The 15,858-nt window shown below is 47.7% G+C and overlaps 1 protein-coding gene across 1 annotated transcript in view; it reads right to left on the bottom strand.

The window, feature by feature from the left end:
* The window catches only part of LOC144723047 (epidermal growth factor receptor kinase substrate 8-like), a 41,250-nt gene that overhangs the window by 21,779 nt on the left and 3,613 nt on the right, over positions 1–15,858 (bottom strand). Inside the window, exons 3-8 of the mRNA XM_078601586.1 lie at positions 7,705–7,831; positions 6,280–6,335; positions 3,351–3,415; positions 2,061–2,222; positions 1,172–1,321; positions 320–384 (exon numbers count right to left, since the gene is read on the bottom strand). Of these exons, the coding sequence (XP_078457712.1) occupies positions 320–384; positions 1,172–1,321; positions 2,061–2,222; positions 3,351–3,415; positions 6,280–6,335; positions 7,705–7,781 (575 nt within the window). The 5' untranslated portion in view covers positions 7,782–7,831. The remainder of the gene's footprint in view (positions 1–319; positions 385–1,171; positions 1,322–2,060; positions 2,223–3,350; positions 3,416–6,279; positions 6,336–7,704; positions 7,832–15,858) is intronic.

Raw genomic sequence — 15,858 nt, 5'->3', positions numbered from 1 at the left:
TTTGGAGATATATGGATCACTTTGTGAGTCTGTGAGTCCCTGTGTGAGTATATGGATCACTCTGTGAGTCTGTGGGTGCATCACTCTGTGAGTCTGTGGGTCCCTGTGCGGGTATACAAGTCTCTTTGTACGAATATGGATCTCTGTTAGTCTTTCCGTATTCATGTTAGTTTATAGGTCTTGGTGCAAGTTGATAAAATGTGGACTTATACGAAGTCTAAATGCAGCTGTATCTCAAGATATTGTTCAAAATCTGCGGTCATATGATTATTATTATATAGAGAGAGGCAGTCAGTCTCAATGTGGGTTACAAACTCACTTGTTCATTGGAGAGCGCGGGGAGCCAGACAACACGTGGTCCACGTGCTTCTGTATGGCCATGCCCTGGCAGGGAAACACACAGAGGACCATTCGTTTCCTTCACAGTAGTTGTCTAAGCCATTTGAGTGTATGCTAGTCTGAAGAAATCCACCTAAACTGCTCCACCCATCGATCCGTGGAAAATCCTAGTTTTTCACGAGTCGTTACTCTCTGTTATCCACGCTCGCCCGCTGTTAAGGGGAGTTATCCAAATGTGGTGGCATAAAATTCCCAATCGTCTGCGTCTTTCAGTGGACGAGAGTCACGTGGAAAAGTTCTCCTGGAATGGATACAACTCGTCCCACTGCTTTAGGTTTGTACGCATGAGAGGAGCGACCCACAAGTGGTGGGAAATTTATCAAATTATCCGCGTTCATCCACGGATAACCGTGAGTATAATAGGAGACAAATCCACAGACAGCCTATCGCATAGCGCTTTCCCCACACCTCACATCTCCGCCGTGGATAAGAGCATTTTCACTCGACAACAAACACAACAACAACAATAATGTCAATATATGTGCCGTCTAAATGCAACCGCAGCTCATGACGCTTTACAAAGAAGCTGCATGAGGGTGGGAGAGGAGTTGCAGTGAGATGTTCTGAATAATAAATAATACAAATCTAATTTATATCGTGCTAATTTGGGGCAACATCTCTAAACACGGACACTAACAGTTGATTAAAAGAATACCATAGATTTAGCTCTGTAAGGCAATGTGCGATACTCTGAAATATTTCTAAAGTTTCAGACTTCCTGCCTTTAACTCGTGCTCGTCCCGTAGAGACGTACGGGTTGCTGGCTTCTCACCTGCACGCGCCCGCACTGGAACAGGTAGAGTTCGGCACACGGCTCTGAGGGATCGTGGCAGATGAGCGACAGAATGGGGTCTTCCGACGACATGCCGGCCATCGCCAGGCAGCGCTGGATCGTCTGGGTGGGGAAGTTCTCCAGTTCCTCCTGGATGTTTTTTTTGTCATTCCCGCACACAATCACGGGGGATCACGCGGTTGCCCATCGACGGAGAATTTACAGGCGGTGACGAATGCAGTTGACGTCTGAGAGAGAGTGCTTTTGGCATTGGCTATCACTAGATTTGAAGCTTTCGTGACTGCAACGATTCATATTCTTAGGTTTTTTCGGTAAAGTCTCGTAGGTAAATTTTTTTAATTAAAATTAATAAAAGTAAAATAAATATAAGTTAAAATCAAAATTAATAAAAGAAAAATAAATATGTATATTTTTTTCCCTTTTATTAATTTAAATTTTTTACCTACGTGACTTTACCGAAATGACCTAAGAATATTGGCTATCACGCTCGCCTAAGGCTCGTTTGGAGGAGGGTCTAAGGCCCGTTTGTTGTCCGTTAGGAGCAAGCATGAGATGTTTAAGGACATTTCCACTAATTAGTTGACCTCAGTCAAAATTTCAAAATTACCCTCGCGATGCTTACCGTGTACTTTTGAAGGTAATTACCTATAGATAGTACAACATGTGTCTTAATCGTGGGATAAGTCGGTGGTTAACACACACACGGAGTGAAAACACCATCACCGTCCCAGCGTGGGTGAGTCAGTTACGCCCTGCCCTTTCACTTCCCTGACATGCCCTTACCTGCCAATGCCCCTTGTCTTCCCTGCACAGCTGTTCTACCGCCCCGAGGCCACGCCCCCGTGCCCTTTCCGTGCTCCGCACTCACCTTGGTGTCCTGGTCAAGAAGTTGAATGCCCTCGGCCGCCACGCGGAGGCTCACGTCCTGCGACCACAGGTGCCCGGTGGCGGCCAGGCGCCGCATGCGCTGCACGCCCTCCTCCGGGGAGCGCACGCCCTCGGGGCCGCCCATGGGCAGCGACACCAGGTGCTGCCCACGTCGCCGGGCGGAGGGGGCAGCAGCGGGGGTGCGGGAGGGGGGGGAGAGGAGGGTAGCGGGGAAGAAGGAAGGGAGGTAACCAATTAATTTAATACGATGATGATGATGATAGCGCGAGGCTATCGCGAAAGCAGCTGTGTTTCACAGGAGGAGAGATTCTGTCGGTAAGGGCTGATTTTAAATTCGGTAATTTGGGGGATAAATTTAAAATTGGTAAAATTTTACGGAAATAACTTTGAAGCGGACAGCGTGCGGTGTTTATGGGTCATGCCCTGCGGCTCCATGGATTGCTGCATTGTAGGGCCACGACGGACGGCAAGGGTTTTTGGGGAGACCATCTAGCGATGGATAGATCACGGCTAGCGACAACAAAGCATCCGTATATGCACACACACGAGAAGCAGTTAGTATAGTGGTTAGCACGCTGCGCTGAAAACACGGTGACCCGAGTTCCTTCCAGCAGTGGATAGATGACATACGATGAAGATGATGATGTAGATGTAGATGCAGAGCAACAACGACGATTTCAGATGCAGGTGGTCAAGCCAGACAACAGCGTCAGGAGCAGTGGAGTGGATCGCTGTGATGCCTCCTTCGTATTTGTGGATCGGGCATGATGTTAATGACGACAGATATCATCATCCACCTGCTCTGGTTATACACATGTCAACACCACGGTTTATTAGAGTGCCTTGAGATGCTGTCTCAGTTTAACATTTTATGGGCCATCACGACCAGGTTGAGGTCGATCTTGTAAAAAAATCCCGTGTGGGCTCCAGGTTTTATCTGATAAAAACGAACTCTCTTCCCCTCCCCTCCGATGCATACTTCTTCTTCTAAAACCCACTGCTGAGCACACACCCCGAAGGTCCAAAGCATCACGCGGCCAGCAACAAACGGCACCGTCGACGGCCGTAAAATAACAGCGTGAGTTCACGCGCGCGTTTCCACCGAGGAAGGATGTGCGTTTGGACGTTATGCAAATCCACATCGTATTGCGATTGCAAGTTCAACCCGGTGCAGTGGGGGGAAACGCGTGGCTTCAAAGTCGGTGGGCTTTTACCGTCCACTGTCATTCCCCTGCACCACCGAACCTCGTGCCAAGTGACGATGGCTCACCTCCACGCGGTACTCCGCCACCTCCGCCTGCGCCCCCGACCCACGAGAGTACTGTTTGCGCTGCTCTGTACACGCACAGTGGGGCACACACACAAAGACAAAGGTCCCCGTAGAGCATGAGCAGGTTTGTTGGGGCAAGTGCTGTTAAGCAAGCACCGATTAAGGCTGGTATGGCACACGACAGGGTCGTTGGCCAGCACCGTCCCCCAGGGCGAAGGGTTACACACCGCACCAGGTACTCATTTGAGGCTGAGTCGACTGAAGGGAGGCCCAGGGCCGGTTCATTGGTGTTGGCCGTGAGCGGGAATCGAACTCAGGTCGTCGGGTCTGTAGCGCACTGCGCTAGCCACAGGACAACCACTGCCCGATTAATAAAACGCACATAAATATGTACAAACACAGATGCATATGAATAGAAATAGCTCTCTTCAATACATTCATTGTGACTAAATATATCTCAACAATTATGGGTGAGGAAAGAGCTCACCAAGATGATGAAAACACGACAGTTGGAAAAGCATCGTAGAGGTGACATCTTGCCTCATCCATCGTTGTTTCAAGAGCTCTATGTAGCCTCTTACACACTTTTGGGGCGAGTTCTGTTAGCGAGCACCTATTAAGGCTGGCACGGTACAACGTCGTTTGGTGTGAACAGCACTATGCCCGGCTGGACACGTACACTACCCGCATACGTTAGACACTCATTAAATGTAAACATGTAAACGATTTATTCGGTTTTTTTTTGTCATGCACAAAGATCGCCACAATGCACAAACACAAACAGGCGTTTAAATTAAGAGTAACGTATTTAAACATAGTCATAATGTCCATTAGATACTGCCAATGCGTTTATTTTATGCTTATTTATTTGATGCACGGATGATGGTCGCGTTTAGTCAGTTGCCCAGCTATTTTACTAAACTATGAATTAACTATTTTATTTATTTTACCAGGTAAGGCCCACTGAGCTGTAGACCTTTTTATCAGAAGCGACCTGGCAGCAAATGATAGCTCAACGAAGCGGCTTATCATCACGTGTAGATTTGTAGTGTTGTGGATTCAGGAGACGTTGGAGACGGTTCTTGGAGGCAACACTCTTTAGTAAACCACCTCGTTCGGCAGTGCAGTCCCAGAACACTCAGGGTCACTGTCTTCCTGTACCACTGTCTGGGGAGGCACTGCCTCCGGGCTAACGTGCCCTAACACAGGACTATTCTCAGGGTCCTCCGGCTATGGGTACCTAGGGAGAGGCTATTCTAACTCGCCCTAGCCAGGGTGCGAGTTTCGACCACGGACCCGCTGGATCCGGCCCTTACAAGGACGTCGTGCCAGGGGTTCCCAGGGTCTCACCACTGAGCCGCACAGAGTCCCGGCCCTGACAAAGGCAGCGGGGATAAGGGTCTCAGGGTCCTATCTAGCGGGTCTTCGGCTTCTGTCTTCGACTGGTCCCCAGCCTGGAGAGAGGTCTGCCTTTTATCCACCTCCCAACCGAGGGGCGGGGTCCCAGGGGATCCTAGGACAGCCCCCACCCGTTGGGAGGAGCCCCGGGGGATCTCAGGACACCCCACAACCCCCTCCCCCCGGGAAGGGCCTCGGGTGATCCCAGGACACCCACACAGCCCATTTACGCCCCTCCAGATTTATATCAGACAAATACTCTAAACGCGCGTTGAACGGCCGGAAACAACACGGGCATCATCATCATTGGTCATGATTTATCCACTGCTGGATGAAGGCCACGCCAAGCTGTCGCAAGCCCTATGAACGGTCTTGCGATGCAATAATCCATACAGCTCTTGCATTCAAGCTGATTTCACTGCTCCGTCTCCACGGGATCACGTCAAGTTGTTACACTCTGACCCTGATGCCTCCTGTATATTTGGAGTTTGCGTGTCTCTCTCCCCGTGTTCACGTGGATTTTTCTCCAGGTCCTCCAAGTTGTCCCTCCACATGTGAAAACACGCGTTTAGAGTTTTTGGCTGCTTTGAATGTCCACCTGACAAGCCACTTTGTTTATCTATTAAGTGTGGCCAGGTCGCTTCTGAAAAAGAGCTATATAGCTCAGTGGGCCTTACTTGGTAAAATACAAAAAAAATAGTTTAATCTTATCTCCCCTTGGAGGCCGCCGCTGTTGCTCAAGCGTGTCGAGGGCTATTTCTCTTGGTGGAACGGGACTGACTCACCAAAAAAGTGTAAGGTTCATCTCACTGCCATCACGCTTGGGCAAATACGCTCGCTTGCTCACTCACTCACCCAATCGCTCTTGGGCAACAGTGACACTTTGCGCAACGGCGCTGCGGTGTCGCTAAGGGCACGCTCACCCGCGTGTGTGCGGTACCGGGGTCTGTCCGATGACCTCCTGACAGCGGGCGTTCGACACTTCACGTGGCCTCAAAGTGAACATAGCCTGGCACAAGCACCGTGGTGACACCGGGGTCTGTCCGATGACCTCCTGACAGCGGGCGTGCGAAACTTCACGTGGCCTCAAAGTGAACATAGCCTGGCACAAGCACCGTGGTGACGTCGCCACCACTTGTATGTTTGTTGAACTTCTTTCGAACCCTAAGCAGCAAACCGTGCTAATCGGAGGCGCGGGGGAAGGTCTAAAAACTAAAGACAAAAAGAAGTTATAAAGAAATTCTTTTCAATCTAGATGATAAAAAAATTGCATAGCTCCAGTAGCTTCTTAATATCGGAAGGAAGAGCATTCCAGACGGCTGCAGATGTGCATCTGAAAGGGCGCGATGCCCTTGGTGGAAAATGGTGGCTGTTGTTGTCATCATCGTCATTGTCGTCGTCCTTGTCATTGTCGTTGTTGTCGTCGTGGTGATTGTCGTTGTCGTCATTGTCGTCGTTTTTGTCATTGTTGTGGTCGTCGTTGTCGGCGTCATCGTTGTGCGTGTGTGTGTGCGCAAGCTCTCTTCCTCACCGTAAAGCTCCCTGGCGCTCTTGGCCGGCGGTCCGCCCTCCGTGGGTCCAAGGCCACTGGCAGAGGGTCCAACAATGGCATTGATTAGTCGCAGCAAATCACAGGTTAAGCCAGATAATTAATCGATTAGGTACGAGTGGTGTTGACCACATCATCTCCGTGTTTTGGTGGGGGATCGAGTGGTGGGGAGTGGCGGGGTAATCGGCCCTGGGGAGAGGTTCAGATGTCAGTCGTAGCCGGGGCTATGGGTTCCACAGTGCGGTGCAGCGTGCGATAACCACTGCGCCAAACAGAATGTGAAAATGTAAAAAGAAAACAGGGGTTGTAATAACGTATCGAGTCGTCGACTAAGCTCAGGGTTGTCGCGATATAATCTTTCACGATATTGACGATTAGCACGATATATCAGCTGACGGTGGTGGCAGAGCACAAGAAGGAAAAGAGGCGTCAGCGATGCCAGTCTCCTGTAACTGTGCTCAGCGATTGTGTTGCTGAAATGCTTTTGTGTATCTTCTTGGTTCTTTCGGTAAAGTCACGTAGAAGGGAAATAATAAAATAATAAAAATAAAACATAATAAAATAATTCTCACGACGTTTCGGCCAAACGCAAGCAGCCGTCATCAGGTGAAGACCAGGTCTGTCGGGGAGACGCAGTCGTGAGCATTATTTTATTATGTTTTCTTTGTATTATTTTATTATCTCCCTTCTACGTGACTTTACCGAAAGAACCAAGAAGATGAATCCCTGCAGTCACGAAAGCATTAAATCGAAAAATGCTTTTGTGTAGTGTTTGTTCTTTACTGACCTTCCGGTCCAAATAAAGATGATATAAAGTGCAGTTCACTCAACATAAACCTGCCATGAAAACCTGAAATCACTGTAACTTTCAATCTGTAAAGTTTATAACTTACAATGCAACCTGAGAAAAGTCTCTGAAATTACCTCCAAAAATGCCAACGTTACAACGTTACATACCACCATCCCATTCAATCACATTGGGACATCCGTGTGTTTTTTTGTTGCAAGACACGAAATTCTAGATTTGAAGTTTTTGTGACTGCAAGGGTCCATACTCTTTGGTAAAGTTTTACCTATGTGACTTTACCGAAAAAACCAAAGAGTAAAGAAACGAAATGTATGGGTACAATCTATTTGGAACTACAATCATTGTCCCTTTGTATTATGTCGCAAAGACTGGCTTGCAAAATGAACTAAAAAACGATTTTGTCCCCATCCACTTGTACTCTCATCACAAACCTGCCTCCTCTTGGACAACGATTAGCACGCGGTTGCCTGCGTACGGTGCGAAAGAAGCTCGACATACTGTGAGATGTTGTGGGTTATCATTGTTTGTTTTCGAGGACACATCTCTCAACGGGTCGATGTGTGGAGACGGGCACAAGTTGTGAGAGCTATTGTCCTTACTTGGCACGTGGTGGGCCCATGGCCGCGTGCTCCGCCGTGGGTTGGACGTACTGCGGCTGCGCGCCGTGATAGTTCATGCTCGCTGTGTTTTCCCTTGCCTGGAAAGCACCGTCGTCACACGTTCAACCTACAACAGAAGGTCAGAGACGTGCGAGGGTTGGGAAACTGTCAGGGAATCTTCCCGGAAAAGACTGCCCGGCTTGAACTCCGACTGCTGCGAATGTTCGGTGCGTTATGCATCATTAAGTCAGTGGATATTTTCAATCATTTGGTCCATCGGTCATTAACTCGATCCAGTTTGCTCGGTGAGCGAAATTCTAATTGTGTGTGCTGGTCGTGTTATTACACCGAGTGAATTCTGAAAATGTGCTGAGTTAAACGCTTCTAATAAAATGTAACCAAAATTATTAATTAATAAAAACCTGAATATGGGTCAACTCCACCTAGCAACATCATTTATTCATGACCCTTCAATCCATTGCTGCATGAAAGCCTCCCCCCATGGCAGGGTGGTTGTATGGTGTGTTTAACCATACCTCACCACACTGGTCAGTGCAGGTTGGTGAAGGATGGGGCCAGGAACAGTTCAGAAATCGTTAGCCACTGATGTCAGCCATGGCCGAGGATTTAGCTCAGAAAGCACGGTTCACTAACTCCCGTGCCAATGCACCACCAACATCGTTAACTTCGACCAGACCGCCCTAGAATGCGCCCAAGCTAATTGTATCTCAGATGCTAAGCAGCATTGAACCTGGTTATTATGAGGATGAGAGACTGCCTGGGAAAACCAGATGTTATAGGCTTGGCCTTTGAGGTGGCCAGGAGATGTCAGTGAAAATATTTATTCGTGAATCTATTTGTGTGGAGATTTACCCCTCACTCTGTTTTCCTCCCACACAAAGTCAACAACTCTCACGCAGAATTTGGAAGCCAGATCAAGGCAAAGGACTCTGTGGAGCCATGTGGGTTAAAGGGCATTATTATTAAAATGATTGAAACCTGATCAATTATATGATGGTTGAAGACGGGATAAATTTACAAAGCAAGCGAGACATGGCCAGAGGAGAAGAGGAACGTTTTGGGAACCTTCCGAGAAAGCTCACACTTATCTTTTCCTCATAACTTTTGAACAACTTATGGGACACAGTAATATCAACCAACACTACAAACACAAATGTTTGGCAATGAACAGACACACACGGACAAAACGTTGTAACCTTTGAGACAACCACAGTTTAGCCACAATAAAATGACACCGACACGGGGAAATTCATGTTAACCGCTGCTATGTTTGCCTCCTGTACGAGAACCAACTCGGTGCTTGAAATTATATTGAATGTCTTCTTGGTTCTTTCGGTAAAGTCACGTAGAATGGAAATAATAAAATAATACAAATAAAACATAATAAAATAATTCTCACGATGTTTCGGCCACAACGCAAGCAGCCGTCCTCAGGTGAAGAACAGGTCTGTCGAGACGACAGAGTCTGACAGACCTGTTCTTCACCTGAGGATGGCTGCTTGCATTGTGGCCGAAACGTCGTGAGAATTATTTTATTATGTTTTATTTGTATTATTTTATTGTTTCCATTCTACGTGACTTTACCGAAAGAACCAAGAAGTTGAATCCCTGCAGTCACGAAAGCTTTAAATCGTAATATATTGAATGTGTTCACCTATCTGTGAGATATGACCGCGTACGAACATTGATGCAATCTACACCCCCACACGTATAGTGACGTGTCCATAAGGGCAATATCCACGTGTGTGTGTGGCTTTTTACGAGGCTGCTCAACTCACACCCCAGTTTGTTTGCCATTCGTCATGCGGCTGGCAAGACATTGTGTGCCCCATGGCACACGATTACAACTGTCGGCTGTGTAGAGAGAGAAAAGCGTCGATTTTAGAACCCGCGATCGTTCCACCGTAAGGGTAACACGAAACAGGATCGTCTCTAGGCTGGGGGGGGGGCCCTGTGCCAAATCACAACCGACGCCTTCAAACTAAACCGTCACAGCCCCCGAAGCGCGGGGCCCGGGGCGATCGACATGATTTTCCGTGCACCCTAGAGGACAGCTCTGGGAAGTTCATAGATGGTGTATGGCGTCTGTTTTGTATGTCTTTCCCCCCCCCGCCTGCCCCACGCAATTGTGTCCCGAAATGCGCTATCGGTGTCATCGTGTTTTAAAACAAAGTATCCATCAGATCTCTTGCACAACAGCAGACGTTCCTCTTGTAGAGGACAGCCCACACGTAAGTGGACATTGCAGAGCTGCCTCTGAAATCAACTAAAGCTCTGGCCCTTTCAGTCGAGGAGAGCGCATGTCCCTCCGACTCTGCCAATGAGAGTGATGTTGGACCCATGACAGACAAACGAACATTTTTAATTCCCAGAGCTGGAATTTTGGCCAAATTTAACTCAGAACAAAACATGTCATTTGTTGGGTTTTTTGTTGATGTTGTTGTTGTGCAGTCGTCGGTGACCGGCCTGAGGCCATCAACTAGCTAGACTTGAGAACCTGGTCTCATCGCGAGGCAACGGCTAAAACCCAGTTTCGAACCGAGGATCTTCTTCGGCAGAGCCAGCTCAGCTCTCTGACCGTTTGAGCTAGAATCTGTATTTATACTGGAGGAATCCGATGCGCTACAAATCTCTTGTTCACAGGCGTTCAGTGCTTTTCATAGATGTCCAGTAAAGCTACATCGTGCTATGCCTGGTGAACTTGTCTGACTACACTAGAGATGCTTTCCGACACAAGGTGATGATGCGCTGCAAGCTGCACAGTTTCTGAATATAAGTGTCTCCCAATAACACGACGCAGATAATCACAATGAAGTTGAAAAAAAACTTAAATAATAATATAGTCCCGATGAATATCGAACAATCATTATATTTCCATAGGATTATCGAAATATATGGTACAATAATACTGCAAAAGAATTAGTGTGCATCGGCACTCGAGAGCCTATACTCTGCTGGAAGTGCCTTACGCCAATTATAAACTCCAGGCCGGCGTAGCAGCGCTCCTGGAAAATATCGGGTGAGAAATGAAGTCCCGGATGTAAGGCACACCTTTTCGCGCGGTTGCAACTTACTCTGCTCATCTTCTTGGTTCTTTCGGTAAAGTCACGTAGAATGGAAATAATAAAATAAAAAAATAATGAAACTATTTTATTTTTATTATTTTCTTATTTCCAGTCTACGTGACTTTACCGAAAGAACCAAGAAGATTAATCCCTGCAGTCACGAAAGCTTTAAATCGAAATTTACTCTGCTCAGTCGGTGTTGGTCCGCCGAGGTCGCGACGGGTTTCTCTCTGCTGTCGCTCAATGTCCCCTGCGCTGCTCCCGCCCCACTGTAATGTTCACCGATGCCCCCACCATATGTTGAGGGGGTGATAATTGGCACGTAAAGAATAAATAAAGATTGACTTGCCCGCTCTTGCTCTCAAGGGGCTGTGCCTATATCCTTCTTCTGTTGCGATGCACCACCCTTGAGAAGCAAGGCAGACCCCACCTGGTTTATTGTGTGTTTTTTTTTTGTGTGTGCCTGTTTATTTTTCCCAGATGAAGTCTGCGCTTGGGCTTGAAGCAAGAGCTGTAGAGGTGCTGGCTTAGTAACTTAGAGATGTGAGCCCGGCTGGTCCGCCTCGCGTGTGTTGATTAGCCGGGTAAACTTGCCACCCAGCCTCTGTGAGGTCACGCACTCACCACCTGCGTGGGAAATTTTTGTTTTCTTACGCTGCGATATTTAACTTCGCGGTTATCGATGAAAAACCCCAAGAGCCGGATGCGTCATCGCCATCGCATGGGTTTTGTGGATTTACGATGACACATTGAACCTTCCGATTTACCCCATCTCTGCACTTTAAGAGTTTTTATCAAGTTCGGTAACCTTTTGCCGCTGACTGGCTCGAGAGTACACAGCAACATTGGTGCAACGTTAATTGCTCAGTTTGCGAGCGACTTTACTGTGGCTATGCCGTTGATACGGCGCGCGGTGGGAGGGCCTCGACTTGAGGCGGGTTGGGGGGCTGTGCCGAGCAGTGCGGTGAAGTATGGTCAGATAACGCCAATAATAACAACCTCTATTTTGTGAAGCGCCTTTCGTAGTGAAGTATCTCAAAGCGCTGTATGGAAAAAAAGATAAAACTACACTTAAAGGTATAGTTAACATCCACGCAAAATATCTGATAATAAGAAAATCTAAATTCCAATGAAATCAAGAACTATGATGAAAGCGAATAATAATGACAGAGTAATCCACAAAGGACAACAAAATTGATTCTTAAATCTTAAGTTACAGGGAAAGCCTGTATAAATATGTGAGTTTTTTAAAGACGTGATTTAAAAAAAGTGAAACAGACTCAGAATCCCTCATGGACCTAAACCACGGTCCCCAGCAGGGCATCCATGGGGGGCCCGTGGCAAACCCCGCCGTGTGGGCCCCCCGACGCCTTCAAACTAAACCGGAAGCATTAACATGTGACACTGTGACGGTGAAGCGCAGAGCCCCCCCCCCCCCAAATGCAGGGCCCAGGGCGGTCGCCCAGAGTCTCCGTGCACCCTAGGCACGGCTCTGGCCCCCAGCCACCAGCAGCTCTGGATCAAGCGGCCGTGGCGTTGTCTGGGCAGGTGAGGGAGCGGGGAGTGGTGGGTAAGAATCGCCCGGGCACGAACTGTTGTGTGGAATCACTACATGCAACTTGTGACTGCAAACCTTGTCGGAATGAGGAAGGAAAATGTTAAAATTAAGCTTTGAAGGCATTGTTTAACTCGGTGAGGTGGGTAGAAAAGGACATCATTCAATAGTGACAACAATGTCCCACAATAGAGCCAGACGACACCACAATGCACTCCAGACACAGAATTATCGAACGAAGAGAGGAAGTCTATGCTGGCCGCTATAGCAACAAAATTAAACGTATATACAGCCCAATATTACGGAGACCAAAACTAAATGGCGAACAGAATAAGGGACAATCTAGAGACCAACCGACCGAATCATAGCATGCCGGACTCAGACCTGGGATTTCTGCCATTGACCACGGATGTACGTACGATCAATCAGATCTGAGAAAAGTCAAATTAATTTCAAATCGTATCATTCTCGAATTTCGTAGGTGGGCCTATGAAGGCGACGTTGTTAGAAGGGATTACGGCCAGTGGACAAGACTGGTGACGGAACGGCAGCCAAAGGATGGATCACGCCCCCGAGAGGAGATGGAGCTGTGAGCTCGGCTCATGTTCGGGAGCAGTGGGGATCGTGTCCTCGCAGTACAGCGTGGGATGAAGGACATCGTGAAGAGGCTTCACCCAACAGTGGATTGACCATGACTGCTACAGATGTCGATGATGAAAGGGCCAAAGGTCCGTTCCGTGGAGGCTTCTGGACGCTCTTTGACTCATCAAGAAGTTCAACAACTGATTTTGGGTGATAGCACAGGTGCTGGGAATTTGCACCAGCCATAACCCGCGGATTAGACGTTGATAGCGTGCCTTTCCATTGCTTCTGTAATCTCCTCACGAGACAAGATCACAGTTCAACCGCACTATCACTCGTAACTATACGCAAAGCTCTCCCCTCTGTAGCGCCATGCCGTGACGTTGCGTCAGACAGAAGATGGAAGTGAGCAAGTGGCCCAGAATAAGGGGACAGGGCCAGCGCTGCTGTAGGGCCTGGGTTCGAATCCAGGATTCGGTCTTCCGTGATTAAACCAGCGTCTCACGTGTGGTGAGTGAGTTGCTTATCTCAGCCACGCAAACCAATGTCTGCAATAAAAAATAATTCACCGCTAAATTTGTTTTTTGGTCTCCCTATCGCTTAGGCTCCGAAAACTTTAAAATGTCATTTTGATTTCATGAAGAAATAAAACGCTAAATAAACTTATTTCGGCAAAACTCCATCAGTGACAGTACAAAAAAATAAACAATTTGAATGCCGTGCAACGAACATTTCGCCGTGCAATGCTGGTGCAGTTCCCCTCGTGTGGATAAAGGCGGTCAATCAAAGGGATCTCAGAAATAGTTCTGTGATAACTCCTTCCGCCGGCCGTTCTCTAACACACAGGATGACGCTGCTCTGTGCAAGATCCGGTCGGACACTTCATCTCGTGAGATGACGTCGATAGCGGAGTCAGAATGAAGCCGGGAAAAGGTCAAAAACTCGATCACGTTGCTCCATCATTGGCGACCTCAAATCAGATCTCACCAAAAACTGGATCTTTCCGGCTGTGTTCCCAGCCCAATATAAACCTTGCCGACCATTATTGCTGCTCAAGTTCAAAGCCTTGCCAGCGTTCTGTTACCAACATGGTTTGACCCCCCACAACTATGCTAATGACTGCAGCAACCTTCAGTAACTGTACCTCCTGAAAGGCGGCCTCGGTAACTCTCTCTCTCTCTATCCCAATTCCTTTTGGAGAACACTTTGCCGTGTTGTGGATATTTGCACAGCCAGTAAAATGGGTTGGCTCTGCTGCTTGTTGTTTCTCTGGGTTAATTATTGCTCGCGCCTTGATGTAAAGCACGGCCCGTGCCCAGCCAGCGTCTTCATTTTATTACCAATAAATAGGGCGCCCTCTGCTCTGTGCTACCGGATCCCCATTGTATTACATATTCAAATAAATAAGTAGACATGATGTCTCCTTAACATACCGCCTCTCGACATATCAACCCCCCCCCCCCCCCGAAAAGTATTTCTGACATACTCTTTGTTTTTTTCGGTAAAGTCACGTAGGTAAAAAATAAATAAATGAAAACAACTCAATTAAATCACGACGTTTCGGGCGCAACACAAGCGTCCGTCTTCAGGTGGGGACAACGCGGCGAAAGCACAACCGCTTAAGTGTGTGACACACCTGAATCCGTGCAGTCACGAAAACTTTAAATCTAGAATTATTCCTGACACAGACCATCAGTCGCAGGGCCTTCTGGGAGTGCCTAATTTCAGCAGCGTCGTTTCAAGACGAGCAAGCGATCTGTATCGGTTTTCAAAGCGCAGCGTCTCGTCCGCAGAAGCAGGCTTGCCTGAACGAAATGTTGTTGGATTTGTTAACGACGCTTCGAGTAATCGATTACCGCTGATTCTCTCTGTCGTAAACAACCAACTTGTGGTACCGCTTTGGCAGCGGTGCACAGTCATGAAACGCTAAAACTCGACAACGCTGAACGGGAGTTCGAAGCTTGGTGGTCACCTGGTCTAACAATGTCTTAGATGAGCAGCCTGCGCGAGGAGGAGGCCGGGAGATAGGGAGAAAAATATTAGGGATGAGAAATAGAGGGATGGCAAATAGAGGGATGGCAAATAGAGGGATGATAAATAGAGGGAGCGGAATTGGGAAGCGATGGAAGGCCGTAAAACCCTTTGCCGCATGTAGGTTAAATTGTTTTTCAGGGTCTTTCTGTGTTCCGATGAGGGATAACGCTCCTTTTTCCACAGATGTCCAGTGGGGGCGGACCAGAAAACAACACAGAAACACGATAGGAGTGCAAGAGTACAGGAAATGTAAGCAAATCACGAAAAAAAAAACCCAAATTTGTATTTGACCATGTAAAAACCCACTGAGCTATTAGCTTCTTCTTTTTTTAGAACAGCGGAGATAACATCTCGCCAGCAGCCAGCCACCCTCCTCGTCGCTGCCGACTCTCGATCCGCTTCACGTCGCCCTTCAAGCGCCGAGAAGAGCCACTCCGATGGCCAGTGGAGAAACGTTTCCGCTTCCAGTAGGAGGGTTACCGCCGTGTGGAAATGAGCGGCAATCCAGCGGGGTTAATGATTGCGGCGCATTGTGTAGCCATAACTGGTAGCGCGGTTATTGTTTCTGCATTGCCTGTTGGCCTGTGGACGACTTTGTAACAGTGGCGGCTCCTGCAAAATCTCTCAGGGGGGGCAAATGTCTGGATGATTGATAAGGATAAGGTCCACCCATGCAATGGATAAATTAACAGCTTAAGCATGTAAAGGCAACTTCACTTCTTTAATATTAATGAAAAATAAAGTGACTCTTACAATACATCTTGTTTGTTTCTATACTCACTATTAATATACAATCCACTCAAGTTTATTTTATTAAAGATTCCACTAGGTGGCGACAAATTATATTGTTGGATGAAACGTGCTTACGTATGATGACGTAAGCACGTTAGTGCGAGC

This window comes from Lampetra planeri, chromosome 16 (genome assembly GCF_965212315.1).
Source record: "Lampetra planeri chromosome 16, kcLamPlan1.2.h2, whole genome shotgun sequence".
In the NCBI taxonomy this organism is placed as follows: Eukaryota; Metazoa; Chordata; class Hyperoartia; order Petromyzontiformes; family Petromyzontidae; genus Lampetra; species Lampetra planeri.
The sequence above is the reverse complement of the archived record's forward strand: the minus strand, read 5'-3'. Positions and strand labels throughout refer to the sequence as shown.